Source organism: Podarcis melisellensis, assembly GCF_964234715.1.
Source record: "Podarcis melisellensis genome assembly, chromosome: 12".
NCBI classification, from domain to species: Eukaryota; Metazoa; Chordata; class Lepidosauria; order Squamata; family Lacertidae; genus Podarcis; species Podarcis melisellensis.
In genome coordinates this window covers 54,865,752-54,888,071 of record NC_138544.1, presented here as the reverse complement: position 1 = coordinate 54,888,071, position 22,320 = coordinate 54,865,752, and the positions used below count along the sequence as shown (strand labels likewise).

Below are 22,320 nucleotides of genomic sequence, written 5' to 3'. Positions count from 1 at the left end.
GCATTTAAGTAATATTTTCATGGTTTTGAAGGTGCTCTTCAAATTTTTCTTTTTTAGCATCCCTGTTGCTGTCTGCTTCCACTTCTTTTAAGTTTGTGTACCTTTATGTTCTCATTTGGACTTCTGTTTTCTACAGAAAGGCTTCCTGCCCTCAGCAACGTTTTTGACTCTGCTCGTTAACCTGGCTGAGGTAAAACTGTACTTTCTAGTGGAGCTTCTAATGCTGTGGTTTTAAACAACCCCAACTACACAACTATGGCATATTCACACATTCTACTTCTGTTGCTTTATCCTTATGGCGTTACTTCCTGTGTGTTTTATGGCAGTCTGCATGATGGCATATCTAGTATACAGTATATCTAGTATACTGGTCTGCGTGTTGCTTGTATTGTTTGTTGTGTTTAGTTTGCAACACACGGGTTTGTTGTTCTGCATTATGGCCCTGGCAGCCTGTATTGAAATCTTCAATAAATTCCCTCACACTCGTCCAAGGGGACGCGGTGGGGCTGTCACTCGACTCAGAAACTCCGCTGAATTCAATGGGGACATGCTTCCTAAGAGGCGTGCATTGGACCCACGTGCTTAAAACTGAAAGAACACGTTTTGTTTTTTTTTTAAAAAAAGAGTAAGCAGAAAGCTTATTTCTCCGCGAGGAACTACAGTATTGCATATATTCTGAGGGAAATCACGTTCCCCGGTCGCCTCACGACGACGGGGCGGGGCAAAGAGAACCGCCTGGGCCAACAAGGCTCCGCCCCCTTGTCCGCGTTCTGGCCTTGCCTCTTTTCTCGAGCGCGAGGCTAACCGCCGTTCTGCGTGAGAAAGCGCGCGCGCGCACTGTCGCCGGGCGACCTCCACCGCCGCGCGCCGTCAACGGCATTTTGAAGAGGCGCGCGCGCTCGCTTTACCCAGCCGGCGTTCTAACGGTCTACATGGGTACGAGCGCGCATGCTCCTAGAGCTTCCCCTTGACTACACTTCCCCACCACCACTTGCTCCCCTGTGCTTTTTGTGTGTGTGTGTGTGTGACCCCGCCCTCTTCGCCCGCTCTGCCTTCTCCCCCCTCCCTTTGGCGCACGCGCGACGCTCTTCCTTTGGCCGCCCCCCCCAAAGCCCCGCCCCCTGCCTCCTTCAACCTTCCTGCTCTCCGGCGCTCCTCTCTCTTCTCTCGCCCCCCCCCCTTTCTGCGGCGTGAGGTAAAGAAGGGAGGGAGGGAGGGGTGGTGGACACCCACGCGCACGCACAGAGCGAGCGAGTGAGGCCGAGAGAAAGAGGGAGCCGTTCCCTGCTTACCCGTCGTGCATTGCGAGGTTCCCTGGCACTGACGTGGCCGCCGGGAGCCGCCATCTTGTGTGCCTGGGCGCAGTGAGGGAAAGAGAAGGGAGGGAAAAGGGAGGAAGAAAGAAGGAAGGCGGGGAGGAGGGGGGGAAGGAAAAGAGCCAAAAGAGAGAGAGAGAGAGAGGAGAAAAACGCAGGGAAGGAGCAGCCCCCGGTTCAAAGCAGCGAGGCAGACCGAGACGCCGCCCGGTAAGCAGCGCTAACCCTCAACGCTTCGCTTTTTTAGGCTGAGGGCGGGCGGGGAAGCGGCGAGAGGCCGGGCGGGCGGTGCCGGCGCTTGGGCCTAGCTCAGGGTCGGCCGGCCGGCGGGCGGGCGAGGGAGGGTGGTAATAATGGCGAGGAATTCCACCCGGGGGTTCGGCCCTCCTCTTGCCATTCCTCCGTTTGGCCTTCAGCGCCAGGCCGGGGAGGGGAGCGGAGCCGCAGGCCGCACTGCAGGCTTGGCCTCGGCGGAGGAAGCGGGCGGGGGGGGGGGAGAAGAGGCCCTTCTGAGGCTGAAAAATACTGAAGCGGGGTGGGGAGACTTCCTTGGATAGTCGCGGGAAGCGAGACGCAGCCGAACGGCCCACCCTTGAACGCCGTCCTCGCCAACCATCGAACCTTAACGGCTAGGAAGCAACCAGGCCTCCTTCGCCCGCCCTTCTTGCCCCCCCCCCAAATACCCTCTCATTGTATTATTTTTTTAAATGTTGTAAACAGCCAGTTTATCCTTGTGGTCAGATCACCTCTCTTCTCCCCCCCCCCCCGCCCCAGTCTACGCCGGGCACTTCCTTCAAACACTTTAAGAATTATTACTATTATTTTTATGTCTTTGAAGAAATGTATAGGAATCTCTCGCCCCACCCTCCTCCCCGACTCGCTTTCACGTTGCTTTCCTTTCCTTCCTAAAGTAGCAGCTTAAAAATTAAAATTAAAAACCCCTCTTTGACTGAAAGTTGAGGATTGACAGGCATGTCTACTTAGTTTTAGTTGGACTTAGAAGGGGGAACCCCCACAACTATGAGGACACGCCCCATCGTGACCTGCTGCTTAGTTCGAGTCCCTGGAGTTGTTGTTTGAGTGCAACACCCCCATCCCATCCCCCCAAGTAGCTTGTGATCTCAACATTTGGGGTACGTAGAGGATACGTGGACAGATCTTTCCTTTATTTCGTCTCCTGTAGTTGATCCCGAGGTTTCTGGGTATGGGGTGGGGAAGCAGATTTTGATCACTTAGTCACTCACTGGTGACTTCATCAGCAGGACAGAAAGTTACGCAAGTGCAGAAAAAGTGTGAAATGGCAGAACAGAAAGCTCCTCTTCGTCCCCCATTTCCAGGGGAGAAATGGTTATGATACCATTTCCAGGGTTGAGATTTGAGGCTTTATGCAGCAGACACATAAAGCAGTCTCATTGCTCCATAGAATTATTTCATAGCCCCCCCTCCCCGAAATACACTACAACATTGGCAGTCCTGAGCTCATTGGCACAGCTCATCTATGCAGCCAGATGCACTCTACTGGCAACAATCCATCCTCTTATATTTTTAGCTAAAACAATTTCAGTTGAAATATTTCTCATTGAGTTACTTGGGTTTTTTGCCAGCTTGTATGGTAGTGACAGAACTGCAGTGTGTCTGAGGGAATGAGGAAGGGCAATAGGTTTCTCCAGTGAAGGGGTTTGGTACCCATGTCTTTCTCCTTGGCCCCTTTGGATAAGTAGCTCCAAGTTGGCTGTGAAGGAATATCAGCCAAATGCTGGTCAATATCCTTTCTTAATTATGTATGCCTTGTAATTGGTAATGAAACTTTAGGTGTTTGGTGGTGTTTTTATTTCTTAATAAATTACATCAATGCATTTAGTCCTCCATTCATGAATACTGTTTAAATTATTTAGTTCTCTACAGACCTCTTCTCTTCCTTGAAAAACATTGTTTAGCTTATGTTTTTAGCTTAAACTCTATAGCTTAGAAGTAAGTGTGTGAAAATCCAGGAAGTGTTTCTGTGCATTCTTTGGGTATGTTGGGTCAAACCTACAGAATAAGGAAGGATCCAGATTAGAGAAGTTCAGCTTTCCCAACCATTCAGTTTTGTTTCTCCCTCCTTTTCTAGTGTATATCTATCCACTCTTGCCCCTGTATCTGAACTTAAGGGTATATTGTGCAAACAGGGGAATATTACCCACACTCCTGTATTCACATGTCCTGTGGTGCTTAATTTTCTATATTTAAAGGATTAAGGCTGTAAGAGAGAGTTGAAGGCCTCCACTGCTTGTGAGCAGTGTGTAGGGGAGGTGCAGGTAATTACTTTGGTGCTTGTTGTGGAAAATTGGCTGTACATCTTCAGTGAACAAAAATAGTATATATTCCAGAATGAACATTGATAGGAGGTTGGTGTGGTGCTGGCTCATGCCAAGGAATATGGTCATGTGTAAGAACAAGGCAGGCCTTTCCTTCCTCTATCTCTCTCTCATTTTCTTCTGACTAACTTCTTTAGGTGCAGCTTCTAAGCAGCTCTGTGAAAGAGGGTGATGAAAAACGCTTTACAGGTTGTTTTACATAACAGTCCTTGTGTTGGGGGATTCAGTGGTTAATTGGCTGGAGCAGGGTTAGAACAGAATTGTTCTTGTGTTCGAAACTCCCATTGTTCTAGCCGCATTTTGCGACGGAATTTTATTAGCGCAAGCAGTTTCTGAGCTCTGGGAGCAGTCCTGCACCTTAGATTTCAGATTAAAACTGCAGAGTGGAAGGACAGGAGGACCTTTTTCTGCCTCCCCGCTTCCGGCTACTCTCTGAAGACTGGGAAGAGACCATCTTAAGAATACAGTGGTACCTCGGGTTACAAACCCCTCGGGTTACAAACACTTCAGGTTACAGACTCCACTAACCCCGAAGTAGTACCTTGGGTTAAGAACTTTACCTCAGGATGAGAACAGAAATCACGCGGCAGCAGCAGGAGGCCCCATTAGCTAAAGTGGTACCTCAGGTTAAGAACGGACCTCCGGAATGAATTAAGTTCGTAACCAAAGGTACCACTGTATTAGGGGGGTGGGCAGGGGAAGGACTAGAGCCTGTGAAAAATGAACATAATATTTTAGCTGCAGTTCATTCATTTTCAGCTTTGTATTCTTGTTATTTAAAAACTGTGGCCTGACATTCCCTTGTTGCACCTATAACCTGCCATTTAGCTCCTAACTTTCATAACTTAGTTTCTAACACTGATTACATTGTCATATGGGAGGTTGGATTAGTCAGCCATAAGAACTTTGCTGTCCTTTCGACCACAAGGGAACAGGCACTGTCTGTTGCGCAAACTCCTTCAGGGAAGTATCAGCTTACACCGTAGCATGAGGTTGTACTTATCATTGTATTAAAACTTTGTGGGCCATAAAATCAGCCAGCTTCATTGTTTATCTTTGACCTTGTCGGTTGTCGTCTTCAACTTCAAGTTTCTTACTTGGGTTGGGCACACCAAGAAGCCTTAACTGGAAACACTCATTATTTCTGAAGTTAGAAAAAAGTTAACTGTTGAAGTGGTTGTGGAGTTCCTACCAAGGTACTCCACACTCCTCAAAATGTGAGTGTTTGAGTGATCTTTTTTGGCCCAAGGCATTCACATGTTTCCAAGCCTTGGCCACATGCCAGTGGTGGATGTGGCCACTCCACCCTCCTATTCTGCGCACACATTCACAGTATGCATGTACACTTGCAGACACACAAATCAAAAGAGGAGGAGTTGTCATCATTGCATCACTTATCAATCTGGTGACTAAGGTGTTTATTAGTTTACTCTAAGTTACATGTGTCAGTTTATTCACAAAACAGGTAGAAGTCCCAAAGCACTAAATCTAGGAGACCAGGATTCAAATTACCACTCAGCTATAAAGGGACGCAGCTATAAAGGGACGCAGGTGGCGCTGTGGGTTAAAGCCTCAGCGCCTAGGACTTGCCGATCAAAAGGTCGGTGGTTCGAATCCCTGCGGCGGGGTGCGCTCCCACTGCTCGGTCCCAGCACCTGCCAACCTAGCAGTTCGAAAGCACCTCCGGGTGCAAGTAGATAAATAGGGACCGCTTACCAGCGGGAAGGTAAACGGCGTTTCCGTGTGCGGCTCTGGCTCGCCAGATGCAGCTTTGTCACACTGGCCACGTGACCCGGAAGTGTCTCCGGACAGCGCTGGCCCCTGGCCTCTTAAGTGAGATGGGCGCACAACCCCAGAGTCTGTCAAGACTGGCCCGTACGGGCAGGGGTACCTTTACCTTTACCTTTATAAAGCTGACTGGGTGACCTTGAGCCAGACATTGTCTCCACCTAATCTACCCTGCAGGGTTGCTGTGGGGGGGGGCGGAATTGGAGGTGGAGAGCCATATATGCCACCTTCAGCTCCTAGGTAGAAAGGTGACCTAAATATAAAAATATTATCAAAAGAATGATGAAAAGCAGTACAGAGCAGAAATACTGCAGTGCTTATCCCAATGTTTTGGGTTTTTTAAGTTTGACACACACCACATCCAACACATAAATGGGGGCATATAATAGCCACCAAATGCCAGACCACTGGTACTATCCAAATTCCTTGGGGAAACACATATGCTGAAGACATGACAATTCGGCACCACACAAGCTTCCCTCTAGACCAGGGGTTGTCAATCTGGTCCGCGGTAGTGGGTTCTACGCCACAAGCTGAATCCTCCTTCCATCGAGCACTGGTGGGTGGTAAGGAAATTTTGCCATCAAGAAAGATGCATTAGTGGGCGGTAGGTATAAAAAGTTTGAATACCTCTGCTCTAGACAGTAACTTCTCTACCCCACCACATGCTGTCTTTTCTTTTGCTTTTCCCATTGTTTCCAAAATCCATGTGGTTTGGGAGGTGGTGCAAAAAAAATTGCTGAGAAACTTTATCAGACCTTTGTTCCTGGGGTTAATCAGCCCTGTTATAAAGCAGTGCTATCTCTTACAGGTATCATTAATCTCAGATTATGATGTAATTCAGTGAAGTTTCTATTTATTTATTGCCTAGTTTCTAAGATAATGTGCACCAGAATTGCACTTTTAATACATGTTAGTCTTATTTTAGACTTTATAGAAGAAGCATGTTGTATGGTTGGAAGTATAAGCAATAAATACCCCTTTGTTGTAATGAGGTTTCTTTCTTTATAGCTCATGTACGATAAACTTGTATGGGGGGAAATCATGTTCATTGTGCCTCTAATTCTCCAAGCAAACTCCATACAATTATTGCCCTGCTGGATGAGGCCAGTGTCCATCTCTTCAGCATTCTGTTTTCACTAGTGGAGCAGCCAGAGATCTCTGGGAAGATTACAAACTGACCATATGAGCTGCTGCTTGTTGAGTCCTAGGGTCAAAGGTATGCTGCCTTTGAAAACATTGAGGCCCTATTTAGCAGTCAGAGCTATTAGTCATTGCTAAACTTGCTTTTCATGAGTTTTTTCTAATCCTTTTTTCAACCACTTTTAAGGTAGTGACTTATTGCCCCAACCAGGTAAGGTATGTATGCATTGGGTGAAGTCCATCCTTTGGACAAAAGGAAGCATTCAAATAATGCATAACTAACCATTTTAATTTTTTTGCAGATTAGCCTACCTTTGGAGAGAATCTCGGCTACTCTAAGCACTACTTTTGCAAAAATAATTTGTCTTTTTAATATTTATATTTTATTAAATCAAAATGTTATTGTATTTATCCATACAAAGTCTGCGCCTGTAAGCAGTCTGTTCATAAATTGCCAGTTATGTCATATCAGTCCATTGAGTGAAGGGTATCATATCTTTATTTTTCCAATTCCTCAATATCAATCTCTTGGCCAACATTAGGGCACAGAAAATCAATTTCTGTTGTCCCATTGATAATTTCCATACTGCAGGTATATAGTTCAATAAAATATTCTCTTCTGATTTAACTTTTTCTGCACAGTCATAGTTACACAGTCTAGCACTTTCTCCCAAAACTTCTTAAGTAAAGAACACCGTACTAATATGTTTTCATTGCCACATTTCCAACACTGAGCTATCTTAGCTAACCTTTTTTATACAACCGTAAAGGGTCCAATAAACTCTAAATATTATTTTCTGTTGTATTAGTCTTAATTTTGAATCTAATGACACCTTAGGTATTGAAGCTAGTACATTTTCCCACTGACTGGGTAATATTGAAAGTTCAAATTCTTCCATGGCAAAAATAATTTGTCATGAAAGTGTTCAATTTTCTCTTTGACCTGCTCCGTGACTTATTTGAGTAAGCAAGATATAGTATGCCCATGCTATGAGAGATCTAGTGCTGTAGAAAGAGATCATTTGAAAACAAAATATGAATGCCTGTGTTACTATCATACCTAAAATAGCTGGCGCTAAGTGCTGCTTGCTTCCCATTTGAAACTGGGAAATAGTCCTTATGGGGCAATCTTGATACCCTAGCTCAGGGGCACTTATTGTCTGAGCAGTTAGCAATCATTTGCTTTTCTTATACCCTGATATGGTAAGAGTCTCTCTCATTGTCCTATTTGTTTCAAATTAAAATGTATTTTACCATATTTTATGACTTAATTGTTTTTTCATTAAGACTTTGAATCATATATGGTCTAATTAGGATTCATTTTAAAACATGGTTATTTTATAGGATTGGAGAACAGCTGGATATTCTTCTTTTCTGAATTGCTACAATCTGATACCTAGTTAGCTTGGAGTGAGCACCATGTAACTCAGTCTGACATAGTTCTGAGTAAACATGTATAGAATTGCACTGAAGGTAAATGGGGCTTTAAATGCAGTGAGTGTTGTTCCCTGGGTGCTACCTATAATGTACCATGCATAAGATAGGGAAGACGTATCAATGAATGGATCTTGCCTTCATTTCTGCAGGACAAAAATTCAGTACAGTATTAACATTATCTAATCAGAGTAACTGTGATTATGCCTTGTGGCCACTGTCGGAATAGAATGTGAAAGTGAAGTTCCATTAAACTGATCTGCAGGAATTCCTCTTACTAACTTGAATATTTTGCTATGCCAGCTGTCCAGCCTTGAAATGTCACTTGAGCCCCTTTTTGCAAGTTTTAGTAAGCTTCCAGCTTTTGCAGCTTTTTAATTTTTTTCAGCAGTCTTTCTTGCAGTATGCAAAAATCCAACAATATTACTTCTAAGGAATTTTTTGGAGAAGTGAAATACCACATGCTAATATTTCCATTCTCAAATTCTTTTTTCATAGGCATCACAGTCCAGTAGTGTTACACACTATTGTTTGCTTCCTCCTCTTATTTATAATCTCGCTAGAGTGTAAAAACAGTTCAGTACCTATCCGTGCTGAGTAACAATTAATGCAGCTTAATATTTAAGCCATTTACTGTGAAAAGGTATTTTGCTCTAGGCCTGTGTGCTGTTTATGCTCTTTGCTTGTCTAGGTGCAATCCATTTAGGTTTCATTGCTGATCACAAATGAAGGCATGTTGAAGGAACATGCAGGGGTTTTTTTAATGTGGAGAGTTGCACCATGTATCTGTATCTAGCAATCTGCCTTCCTGTGCAAGAGCCCAAAACTTGTGTTAAAAGAGCTATAGAATTATTGAAATATATATTTGGAACTAAACTAGACATTATGCAGGGTAGGTAGATGCTTCCAGAAGCAACAGCCCTATGAAATATCTTCCTCTTCCTGTAACAGCTAGTAAAGACCGCAGAATGTGGAGTCATTGGATGGTTTCCCTGTCCCTGCAAATGAGCAAGTGAAGCAGTAATAGGAAACGCAACCACACAGTGATATCACAGTGTGTTCTCTTTTACTAATTGTTATGACTTTGAAAGCAGAACATGTTTGAGACCCAGAGACTTACTGCCAGGGAGCTCCTTATGCCAGCATGCTGCCAGTACACATAGGCAAACAGGACTGATGTTTGAGGGGAGGCAAGGGGTGTTAAAAGACCCTGCTGCTGTATTTTCTTTATGAATAAAGAGCTCTGTACCATTGAACAAGTCTCCTCACCCCACTTTTCCTTTGGATGCAATGGATATACGTTCACGTCTGCTATTACAGGGAGTGCTAAATATGAAATAACATTTCCCTCTATGAGGTTCACACCAACCTTCAGTCCATAAGGTATAGTGAATAAAGTATATGTGTTGGTGGCTGTTGCCTCATCATGAAGGGACTTGGAAGGGATGCTAAATGGCCAACTCTAAATAGGACAAATGCTTATGCTGCATCCATGCACATTACCAGTCTACACTTCTTACATGAATAGCCAGGACACTGCTAGTATCTTGAAGCACTCTTTAGTTTATTTTTTGAAAAGCACAACTATAATTGTGGGGAGAACCTGTAAGTCTCAGTTGGGGATTAATGTGTGCAGACAGTCTTGACCACAAGGGAATTGTTCTGTAGCAAGCAGCACGTGATACTGAAAACATTGGTTTGCCTAGCTTGGCTGGCTAGTGAGTTTGTGTAGTTTTAAAGTTAAGGTATTCCTTTTCTTGTGCTCATCTTGTATTTGTAGTCCATACAGGCTGAAGGTACACAACTGCACCCAAAAATCTCTGCACATTCTGTCGGGGAATGAAAGCTGTTGGTAGTCATGAGGGGTGGGAGGGGGTGGGAGACAAAGTATAGAATAAGTAGGAGAAATGGTTACTTGGATCTGTAGGAAGAAAGGTGAAAGAGCAGTGGAAATGTTTGGGGAAAGGCAGAAATAGTTGCATATTGTACTCCAGTATCTCCATGGCACTATTTTAACACTTAATTTATAGTTTTCTAAAGTTCCAAAATGGTCAAGAAATGCAGCAATGAACTATTGCATAATAATGATTTTTATTTAATCCTGTTCCAGTGGAACCTGAAAATTAGTCTTTTCCAACTCCAGAGTAGTCTTACTGAAGTCTGTAGAATTACTCAAGAGTTTATGGGTTGAGACTTTAAGTATAAACATACACACAGCTGCGATGCATAAATATTTTAGTTTTGATGTTATCGTAAATACTGTAAACAGCCAGAGGCAATTGAGCTACAAAGATTTCATGTGTAGCTTAGACACAACTATGCTATGATATGTATGGACTGTGTGAAATAAGCTATTATGGGCACACAATAGTCAGGTATTAAGAGTGTTGAATGCAGCTTCTTCCTGAACTATGGCTAGGGAACCTATGGACTTCTAAATGTTGAGCTGTATCATACAGCCATGCTGGCTAGAGCTGATGGAACCTGGAGTGCTGCAGATTCCCCTCCTCTGATCTAAGCATGGGTACATGCAGTTAGAATTCACTGTGTGGCAGTGAATAGAAGTTCCTAGGAAAGATTCCCACACTGTACTCTACTCACCTAAATGTTTGTAGTTGATTTATGCCATCGATCATGGCACCAGGTAAGTGGTCCCCTCTCAGTTTTGTTGCTGCATAAAGTTAATATCTTTGGTGGTATTTGAAGCAAAGGTAACAGCCCCTGGTACGTGCAATTTTCTCATGAGTTTCATATCATGTGCTTAGTGTCTGGCATGTTTAAAAGCAGGGGTTTAATCTCAAAATATTTAAGCTTCTAGCAGAAAACTGTGACGATAATGCAGTTTCTTAAATTTTGGCCATCAGTCTTTTCTTTGTTATTTTTGAGGTGTCTTTGTTTCCTGAAGCATTCTTGAGAGTCATACTTTTGGAAATGCAATTAGCAGCTGTTGAGTGGTGTTGACAGTGATCTGCAGGAAACCGAACATTGTGTGACTACCATGTTATACTGTCAGCTTGTCCTAACAAAGTTGATAGGATGTGTTAATTTGCAAAGCTGAAATGTGAAATGTATGGATTGATTATCTTTGGAGCACTCCTAGCAAGCATGTGGAATATGTTTTGTAAGAAAACATGGAATATTCTTGGCATCTGTGTTAATTTCTGAAAGACACGCTATTAGCAGGGCATCATCTTCAAAAGAAAAGCGATGTCCCAGAATAACATAGTTGAGTTTGATTTAAAGCCACTTCCCAGTGATCTAAGAACATTGATACATACTTACTACAATAATATAGATAATTGCATTTTCTGCTAGGTTAGTATTCAGTTGTGGAGCAAAAGAGAAAATGGGTGAATTTGCGTATAAGTGCAGAGCATTGGAACGGCTCTGCACCTTCACAAGGTGCAGGCAGAGAGTTAAAAGCTGTCATGTAGAAACCGTGGCCAGAAAGCAGGACTTGTTTTTTACTCCTACAAGGCCCTTCCTCTAACCAAATAAGGATTGTTGTTTGTTCCTCTGGTGACAGAGAGAATGACTGAAACTGTAGGAAAAAGCTGCTTTGCTAATATGAGCTAGTCACGATGTTACTCCTGATCTTTGTGTGTGTAAGTTTAATAAAGGTGTGAACCATGTGTTGACTCACTGTATATAAAATGTTCTTTTTGGCTGCCACAGTGAAATCTGTTGCTAAATAAAGGTAATGGTTTTTTTTAAGACAAGCAGTGATCCTGTTCTAAGAAAGTGCTTTAAAATCCACATGGCTACCAATATATAATTCCTTTTTCTTTCTCATGTGTCTGAACCGTGGTGCTAGCTGTCGATATGTCTGCCAAGTGTGGCTAAGTAGAAGCTGTGTCCCCAAGTAGCCATCATCTCCCCCCCCCCTTAGTTTTTTTAAGCCTTTTTAGTATTTGGAGTGGAGTGAGAACCCCAGGAGCTTAGTTGCCCAAGTCTCTGCTGATGATGGGTTGGGGGTTTTTTTTTTTGAAATTTTGAAACAGTGTTTTACCCTTTTATAAGAATGGCTCTGCTGGAATCTGATTTTTCCACCTCTTAATTATCAAGTCAATCCTAATTTTGGGGAAGTGGTGCCTAGCGTGCTGTGGATTAGTGAGGCACATTTGATTTTTTTTCGTTAAGGAAAGTGGAATACCTGTAATCTTTTATTATGACATTCCTGCTAATGATACTAACTTCCTTGTTACTGTAGCATATTTATGACAATTTTCAAAATGCTGGAAATTGGTAGCATTATGCTTTTACTTAGACATTTTGGAACCTGAATGCTAGTCATTTTAGCACTAGGGCTTTGCAACACAACCTCTCCTCCCCCTGTGTGGCCCCCAAATTTATTCTGCAAATTGTCATGGGGGGGGCACAAGGATGGGGGGGAGATCTAGTGCACAAGTGGAAATCCTTGTGCTAATAGGACTGCTTGGTTTGATACAATCCAGTATATATAGGTTCACAATGTATTTTGAGTTGTAAGACTTCCATGATAGCTGACAATACTGTCAATGCAGTCTTATGCTATCTCAGAGTAACTTGGGGGTGTCCTCGCCCTGCTGCTCCTTTGTTGGTGCCTTGCCTTGCTTGTTACAAGGTTTGGTTACAAAATAAAAAGTGCTTGAAAATCAATAGGAATAAGTTGTGAAATAGGCATGACATTATCTAAATCCGACTCCACTGGTCATTTTCTTTGTTTTGACGTAATAAAGATTTCATGTTCACATCTGTGAGAAGCAGTAGTATAAACAAATGTTTCTTGTACACTTTGAATGGTTTCTCTAGAATACTATATACTGAAGAATATGAAAAGCAGCAAACTTTTCATTTAAGGTATCCATACAACCCTTTTCAGGCAGACCTCACAAAGTTTATGTAAGATTCTTGAACAACAAGCATTGATTCAAAACAAAACAGTAGAATGGAAAAGACCATTTGTTTAGAAGACTGCTTCATTCAAAACAAAATGCTTCTGCAGAAGGCCCTGTGATGGGAGGAGGAGGGGCTACCATTCCAGCTAGATGGTGGGGATTCCTCAAGCTTCTTTCTTCTCTCCCCCCCCCCTCCCCGAAAGATAGTCATACTACTTGCAGTCTCCTACAAAACCCATTTTGTGTGTCTTGTGCTAAAAGTATCTGTTACTGTTGGTCTTTTTGCAGTATCCAAAGCTGAGAACCCACCACTGAAAATGACCTTTCCAATCTAATCCCTGTTCACACTCTTAAAACTTCTGCTCTGCATTGAGCCTCCATTGTTGTGAGGTGGCTTTTCACACTTAACACTTGGAAATAAATCTCACTGGGTTCCGGGGGCTTTTACTCCTAAGGATTGAGCAGGGCGTGATCATCACACTGTACAGAACTAACTGTTTTGAATTTATTTTCTCCTAGATTTCTTTGGCCAGTGAGTGAGCACCAGACTTAAGCATGGGAAATATTTTCGCTAACCTCTTCAAAGGCCTTTTTGGCAAAAAAGAGATGCGCATACTTATGGTTGGGCTGGATGCTGCAGGGAAGACTACTATATTGTACAAACTTAAGCTCGGTGAAATAGTAACTACCATCCCTACTATAGGTAAGATATTAAGCAGCTTCCCTTTACAAATATGTGACTGTTTTAAACATATTTAAAAGTAAAGATTGGAATTGTACACAGACTGACAGTACTGTTGAGTAAGCTCGCATATGGTTGGTCTGCATATGTCTCATGATGCATTTGTTACCCAGGTGAAATAAGCATTTGGTTGCTCTAACTATGTTTATAGATCCATTAGAACTCATTGCTTAGAGAGCACAAGATACAACTCCAATATTTCTTAATTTGCTTCTCTTCGAGAAAGGATTTGACTAATGCTGGAATAGTAGAGGGAGGAAAATGTTGACAATGTCTATGAATGTTAAGATGTTGCTACAGCCATTTTTGTTGCTTTGGTTAATATCTGCTGTGATATATAATATGTTATCTCATTCGTCGGTTGTTTTTCCTTTTTAAAATTGAGAAACTAGCCATAGGAGAGGTGTCATCCTGTAAATCCTTTAAAAACCTGTGGCAAACATTTGAAAGAAGAAACATTGCAAAATACAGTAGAACTTCGGCTTACGTTACCCTTGGGTAACGTAAACTTTGGGTTGCAAAAGCGGCAAACCTGGAAGTATTTTTCCAGGTTTCGCTGCTCATGCATGTGCAGAAGCACTCTATCGCGCTGTGTGCATGTACAGAACAAGCACCTCTGGTTGTGGAAACCTCAGGATCAGGCCGGAGCTCCAGAATGGATCCCATCCGCAACTGGAGATACCACTGTAATACGTGAAGCTTGGCCTGTATGCTTTTGAAAATGGCAAGTGAATGATATTTAGGTGCAATTGCGTATTCTAACTTACTAGTGGCTCTTCACTTGGCAATATGTTTTCAGTGTGGCCTTCAATACAATTCAGCTCTTTGGACTATAGTAGCTCACTGACTTGCCATTTCAAATGCAAAAATCTGTGTTAAATAAGCTGTTTGCTCCTTATGAAGTATATATTTGATGTGGGGGGTATTAGTGTATATTCTGAATATACATTTTAAGACTGACTTTTAAAATGTGGACCAGTTGGTCAGGAGATTGTGTGTGGCATATAATTGAATTCAGCCATTTCCTTCTCTACCTTAGTTTGGGTAATATGGATGAGCATGTTGTTTCACTTGTTAACTGCTCAACTTTTCTCCCACTTTTTTGTTTCAGGTTTCAATGTAGAAACTGTAGAATACAAGAACATTAGCTTCACAGTGTGGGATGTAGGTGGTCAGGATAAGATCAGACCACTCTGGCGCCATTATTTCCAGAATACACAAGGTGAGCTATTTTCTGTAACTGAACATATCCTTTTTTATTTTTTGTATTTATAGAGACCCACTCAGGCATCTTCAGTTACTCCATAACTATGTTGATAGCATGAAGTAAACGTATCAACTATCTGTCTAGTACTGAGTGTGATGGGATAAGTCTTTAGGTCTTTCTGTCCCACAGACCTTTGTCATTCAGAATGTGAAACTTGCAGTAGGGACAGTCTTTTCTTAGTGCAAGTATTAAGATAGGACATCTCCATTGTGCGCCAGCTTAGTTTATCTTAGTTCATTCACATATGTGACATAATCGTTGCAATTGCATTTTGAGTGTTTTCTTCGCAAGTATGCCAGCAATTCCTTTCTCCTAACCATTTTTTTGCCTGCAAAAAAAAATATAGGTTCAGTCCCTAGCATCTCCAACGGAGATCGAGAGACACTGCTGTCTGGAAACCTGGAGAGCTGTTGTCAGACTGTAAAGAGCTAGATACATAGGCCAGTCTTCTGATTCTTTCTGCAAAAGACAGCTTCTGTGTTCCCAAAAATAAATCTCAAGATTCTATATGATTCCTTTCCATAGGATGTACAAAAACAAGCTCCAGTAGTATGCCATGGTCAGTACAAGTACCTTCAGTGTTGGCTTCAGGTTTTGTGTCAGTGTTTGGCAGCCATACAAAAGGAGTACCTAGCAAGCTTGCCCAATTGTCCCCTCTCGTATCTTCTGCAGTAGTTTTGGCCATACATTGGTTTAAAGTAGCTGTGCACCTATGTGTAACTCCTCCACATCACCCCAGGGAACAATTGAAGGCCTTTTGTGGGCCAAATTGAACCCATGGACTACTGGTCCGTTTTGGGTGTTCATGTCAGCAACACTAGCCAAGTGTCCCTTCTTTTGAATAGAACAAGTCCAGGGAAAACTGAAGGCAGCTCTCTAAACCTGCTAGCATGTTGTAACTGACGGTATGTAATTTGTATAATGAAAACCACTTTCAGATCACTTGGTGGCCTATTGATTGTTAGCTTCATGATCTTTTAGCAAAGTTATTGCTGTGTGCATTAAATCTTGGATCTGTTTTATGAGTGTCTCTTTCAGCCCTCAGGGCTGACTTAGCAAAGGCTGCGATCAGCATGTGTTTCGCTTTCACAGTTTACCTTTAAGCACAGGAGCTGCTGCATCGGTGATGAAGACACATAACTTGACATTGTTGGCTGTTGTCTCACTGCTTTTGAAATCCTTGCTGAAGCTACTTTGTCTTATGGTGTCAACGTTGTTGTGACCCAAGGGCTAAAGTTTCAGAATCACTGGAAAAACAATATGATATACTTGTTTCTGCACAGAAAACCATCTCACCATACTTGCTGTGTCTATGAATCCTTCATGGTTCTGGTTGGAGCCATAGCTTAGTAGTAGAGACATGCCTTGCATGCAGAAGGTTCCTGGTTACGTTTCCTGGAGTATCTAGGTAGGGCTGACAAAATCCTGACTGAAATCCAGGAGGGCCACTGCCAATCTACGTAAACAAAATTGAGTTAGATGAACTTACAGTATATGGCGGCTTCCTATGTACCTGCACATGTATAATAAGGTTGCCACAGCAGCAGCATGGCACTAAAGCGAGCTTTAGGTCAGGAAGTCAAGAGTCAGATGTTTTCTCGGACATGAATTCAGGTGGTCATTTGTGCCTCGTCTACTGGCTGCTTTTCATAAGTTAAAATACTAGACATTGGCTTTTATCCTGGTAAGTAAGAAAGTCAGTCATTTTGGTAGCATCTCAAGCATTCAACCAGCATTTTGCTGTCCTTCTTGAGTAATCTGGGTATTAAGAGGAGATTGTTGAGGTATTCCTATGTAGTACAGTGGTCCCTCGCAAGACGAATGCCTCGTAAGACGAAAAACTCGCAAGACGAAAGAGTTTTTCGTTTTTTGAGTTGCTTCACAAGACGAATTTCCCTATGGGCTTGCTTCGCAAGACGAAACGTTCACTGCATTCCTATGGGAATGATTTTCAATGCATTCCTATGTGAATCCGTGCTTCGCAAGACAAAAAATTCGCAAGACAAAAAAACTCGCAGAACAAATTAATTTCGTCTTGTGAGGTACCACTGTAATGTCATATAGCTTCTCCATACCTATTCTGTAAATGAAGCTGTGCAAGGTCTCAAGTTTGCGACTTTTTCCCATATAGATATCAAAGCACTTTCAAGGTGAGCTATTTTAAGTAGCTTTTCCAGTTTGTGGTAATTTGGCTGCATCAGCATGTTATTGTTGGAAACATCAGCAATAGCGCTGATCTTAGCTATAGGATGGCTTCTCTTGAACACTTGGTTAGATAGCACCACCTTAGGATATGTTGACTGACAGATGGAGGTAAAAAAATACGCAAGTCCCATCATGTTAAACAATTCTTCTCTAAATATTGGTCTTTTTTTCTTTCATCTGTGGCTTTAGCATGCAGAATTTGGTAGTCGCTTCTTACAGCTTTCTTTCTAAGAGCCCAAGAATCTGATTTAAATGGTTCCTGCTCATTCTTTCCTACCTTGTTTGCAAATGCCCAGAATTATCTCATCATTTTGATATTGTTATAGCATTGGATTTTGAGCAGATTCCAGAAGATTATATACCTCCATTGGCCTGGATCAAAAGCAATACTAGAGTAAATGGCTTCTTCACATAGTTCACTATTACTTGGTTGCTAGCTTTAGCCCCGTAACTAGTGAATTTGATTTAAATTACATTATTGATTGCCATTACCTATAGGTATAGACACATTTTTATGACAATAAACCTAGTTCCATACTTAAAACTTCCTTTCAGAAAGGCACTATGTCTCCATGCCTGTCCATGTAAACAACTGTTGTTTCCTTTGTAGGTTTGATCTTTGTGGTTGATAGTAATGACAGAGAGAGAGTCAATGAGGCCCGAGAAGAACTTATGAGAATGTTGGCAGAAGATGAGCTCAGAGATGCTGTCCTTTTAGTGTTTGCTAACAAACAGGTAAGTGATTGTGAACAGCACAGCCAGAATGGTACCCCAGGGTTCCCTTTGCCTCCAGTTGTGATGGTGGGCTGTAAGAGTTCTCACCTTTCAGTCACCCTCTGTTGGTTATGCCTATGTCTATGGGCTTTGCTGTCGGCAATGGGCTGGAAATAATATTACTGACAGATTTCAGAAGTAAAATATATGGTTTCTTGCATGACACAGTTGCATTAAGGAGCCCCCGGGACTTCCCTTGCAACACAAAACATACGATTTTACCACACTAAAAGTACTTCTTTATTGATTTTCCTAAACTGCTGCACCTCCAAACAAATTGTGGCACCACAATGCCATTATGTAGGGGTTTAAAAGTACCAAAAATATCTGTCAGAGTATGAATATATGAATATCCCAGAGCATCTGTTGCCTTTACAAGTCTCACTTTTCCATCACTTTTTCTCCACCACACTTAGACAACTTAGGAATTTTGCATGCTACATATACGGCCAGATTCAAAATTTCCACTCTCGTCATGATCTGTACTATGGGCCTTCTGTGTTCTCACTGGGTTGAGAAGGGTGGGTTGCTACTGTTGCAAGCCATGTGAGAGCACAAGGATGTCTTTGGCCCCAGGGAACCAGATCTGGTTCTGTCTATATCCCACTGTAGTCCAGATCGCACAGATTTCAATTTCATTGTTCCGTAAGGGACAATGACAATGAAGATATCGTTATCGTTATTAATGGTCAATGCAACATCTTACCATTCTGCCACATTTGAACTGCATGTTGCGGATTCTTCCTATGAATTCTCTAAAGGAAACAAAAATCCACTTTCTAAAGCGAATTGCTTCCATTTTTCAGGACCTGCCTAATGCGATGAATGCAGCAGAAATCACAGACAAACTAGGACTGCATTCTCTTCGCCACAGGAACTGGTATATCCAGGCCACCTGTGCCACTAGTGGAGACGGTCTCTATGAAGGACTGGACTGGTTGTCCAATCAGCTCCGAAACCAGAAATGAAGCCCTAAAAATACTCTTCTTTTCCCTCTTTTCTCCACCCCTCCTTATTTCCTCCTCCTCTTCCTTCTCCTCCTCCTCCTCCTTCACCCTTCGCTTTACTCTAACGTGGCAAACCATGCTACTTTGTGGTATTGAGTGCCGGAAGCTGTTTTCATTTCTCTTGTCACAGGATGTCCTTCACCATGCTGTACATGTGGCAAATCCAAGCCTGAAAACAGTTTAGGTTTCTTATTTAATGTAAATAGTTCTTGTTTCCAATGAGACAGTTTCTGGTACTCCTATGCAATATTACTCAGCTTTTTTATTATAAAGAAAATCAACTCGCTGTTTAGTACTGGGGAAGGGATTTGAAGTGGATTCAGAGAAAAGTTGCCAGTTGTCTGGTTGTACGCTAGAGCTGAATACAATCCCTCTTGGCTTGCGAGGTCTGTGGGGAGGCCAGATTTGGTGGCTATTTTTTAGCCTGATGTCAGTTTCTTTTTTAGAAAAGAAGGAAAGCTGAAACACTTGAACAAAATGTCCATTGTGAGTTCTGCAACAACTTGAATACCAGCAATTTAACATGTTATAGGTCCATGGAATGAGCAGCATCCTGGATCTTCCTGTGCTTGACAACCTCTTTTGTGTTTTTTGTGAATGTGAGATCTCCTAAAGTCAGAGTTCAGTTCAGTTCAGGCCACAGACTTAAGAGAAATTGGCGCACGTGTAAAACACTATGACCCTCTAGTGCTCTCTCAGATTTGGGCAAGAACGTTTTTCTCCTCTTGCGTCTAATTTGGATGCCATCCTTTACCTGTTCTGTTGTCGCCCCCTCCCCAAGTGTTTTGGACTTTTCTCATGTAGAACTACAGTACTCCAGAAGACAAATGATTTCCACAGAGTACAGCAGCCCATAGCAGTGCTCAGCTCTGTCATCAGCAAGTACTGTACTTAAGTAAGAAATGCCATCCAAGCCACCTAATGTAATGTTTAGGGGGGAAATACTAAAAGCATGAGAGTTTGGAGTTTCATTCCATTCTAGAAGTGTTTGATGCCATTTTTTGGAACACTCCCATATCTGTGTATATGTGGAAACCCCTTCACATCCCTCATACTGCAAGGTTCAGATTTGCCATCAAGAAGACCTCTTAACTTTTTTTTTTCTTTTGTATTTTGATAAAACACTGAAGAAGCTGGAGCTGTTTAAACTTTAACTTGAGGAACTATCAGAACTGGTTTGTTTAGTGTTGTGGAAAATCTCTTTATTTGCTTTCAATACACAGTAATCAACTGTTTTGTATACTTGTTTTCAGTTTTCATTTCGACAAACAAGCACTGTAATTAAAGCTATTAGAATAAAAATCTCTTAACTATTTCCTGGGGTTTTCATGCTTTGCCTGTTCCATCTTGCTGGGCTCCATAACCAAATACATACTGAATAAAGCCTTTCATGGTCTTTGCGCTCGTCAGTTTCTGCTTTTGAGTAGCCGCTTGGACTAGACGAGTTCCCTTCCTGCCTCCTTGAGCTCCTGCATATTGAAGTAAAGTAGTCCACAAAGTTAGAGTAAAGCTGTTTTTTCTCTCGTATATATCATGTTAAAGCAGACTTGTGAATTGCCCCTCTTGTAATCTGCCACATACCAGTTCAGCTCTTACTTGGGAACATATTGTGGGTTATAGTGAGTTACCATATGGGTTGTGGGCAGAGTATTGGCAGGAACAGGCTAGTGGGCCAGAACTGTTAAAAAAGCAAATGAGGCATATACACTCTGGGTAATTTTAAAGTTGTGTTATTTAGCCACCCTTCAAGAGTGACCCTACACTTTACGTAGATAACTGAATTAGGGAATTGCCTTCCTCCAGCAGGGGCTCCTCCAAAACCTGCTTTCAGCTAGGTAAACATGTTTGCAACACTTAAAAGTAGGGTTGCCATACGTCTGGAATTTCCTGGACATAGCTGGTATTCGGCCCTCATAAACAGCTTCCAGGTGGAAATCGCACAAATCTGAGAAAATTCAGAATTACCCAGCCCGTGTTGGGAAGTGTAGATTTTGGCTCCTGTGAGTTGGGGTCCTACATAATTTGGCTTGGCAGAAGTGGGATAAAATGTGAAATATGCACAATGGTAATGTCCTTTTCTGGTGTTCATTGGCAAAAGGCGATTTCCTTAGTTCTCAGTTACATACAGTTAAAAACTGATTGTCCATTCTGGGCTATTGCCCGAGGCTGCTGTGATGTCTCGAGTGTTGACAACTATTTGATAACCGCACAATCCCCCGCTAACTCAGCCCTTGGAAAGGGTGTTTCAAGTCATTCTGTAAGATATATCCCATGTGGCATTGCAGCATGGGAAATTAGCATAAACCCATTCCCCCCCTTATTTGAGGGTATGTTCCCAACAGCTTGCTGATACAAAAGCCAAGTACATTTGCTTATGTGCTTCTCATCCATTAAGTCCAAACTGGCTTTGGGAGGAAGCCATTCAGAAAGTGATTAATTTTCCCCTCTTCGCCCAGTGAACCAGGTGTTTGGAATAACACACTTGTTTCATTTCTTCAAGGGGTTGATTAAAACTCTTAAAAGTCATTTGACGTGAAAGAACTTAAGAGCTTAAGTCCAGTCCAACACCCTCTTCTCAAAGTGGTGAACCAGATGCCCTAGGGGCTTTCAGACATTCAGCTTCATTGGCTAGTCCAGAGGTCTAAGTAGGTCAGACCTTGTCAGTGTGTGCAACATGCTCTCACCTTATTTACATTGAACAGCTGCCATTCTGCCTTTGACACATCCAGTTCGGATGGATCCTTTCTGGAGAAATTTGAAATTGGGCTTTCACAGGTCCCAAATCGTTCTCACATTGCAACTCTGAGGCTGAGAGTGACTTGCTTGAACCAGGGACTGCCAAAGCACTGCTCATGCTCCTATCCACCATGCTGCCCTGGGATGTGCAGCAAAGCTACGTAAGAGTTGTAGAATTGCAGAGTTAGGAGGGAACTTGAAGGTCATCTAGTCCAACCTCCTGCAATGAAGAATTCTCAACATGTCCCCCATCCAGATTGAAACCTTGTCAGGCCCTGCTTAGCTTTGCAAATGTGCTAGCAGGTGTCCCCCCCCCCAACATAGTCCACTTGAAAAATTGAATGAATCCTGATCTGCAGTGGCTTCTCTGTTAACTTCATTGGAGGAAGCCATCCTGTTTGTTTGTTTGTTTTTGTGTGTGTGTGTGTGTGTGTGTGTAGGTAGGTAAAGGACCCCTGGATGGTTAGGTCCAGTCAAAAGAGACGGGTTGCGGCGCTCATGTCGCTTTCAGGCCGAGGCAGCCGGCGTTTGTCCACAGACAGCTTTCCGGGTCATGTGGCCAGCATGACTAAACCACTTCTGGGGCAACAGAACATCGCGATGGAAACCAGAGCACACGGAAATGCTGTTTACCTTCCTGCCACAGTGGTACCTATTTATCTACTTGCACTGGC

At 42.6% G+C, this 22,320-nt stretch overlaps 1 protein-coding gene and 1 long non-coding RNA gene across 2 annotated transcripts in view; both read left to right on the top strand.

Annotated features, from left to right (window-relative positions):
* Window positions 1–22,320, top strand: part of LOC309353458 — a 339,290-nt gene that overhangs the window by 140,046 nt on the left and 176,924 nt on the right. The window lies entirely within an intron of this gene.
* Window positions 1,135–20,306, top strand: ARF1 (ARF GTPase 1). Its single transcript, XM_081882753.1, has 5 exons — window positions 1,135–1,526; window positions 13,435–13,618; window positions 14,769–14,879; window positions 17,740–17,864; window positions 18,710–20,306. The coding sequence occupies exons 2-5, from the start codon at window positions 13,471–13,473 to the stop codon at window positions 18,869–18,871; spliced, it is 546 nt and encodes a 181-aa protein (XP_081738879.1). The 5' UTR covers window positions 1,135–1,526; window positions 13,435–13,470; the 3' UTR covers window positions 18,872–20,306.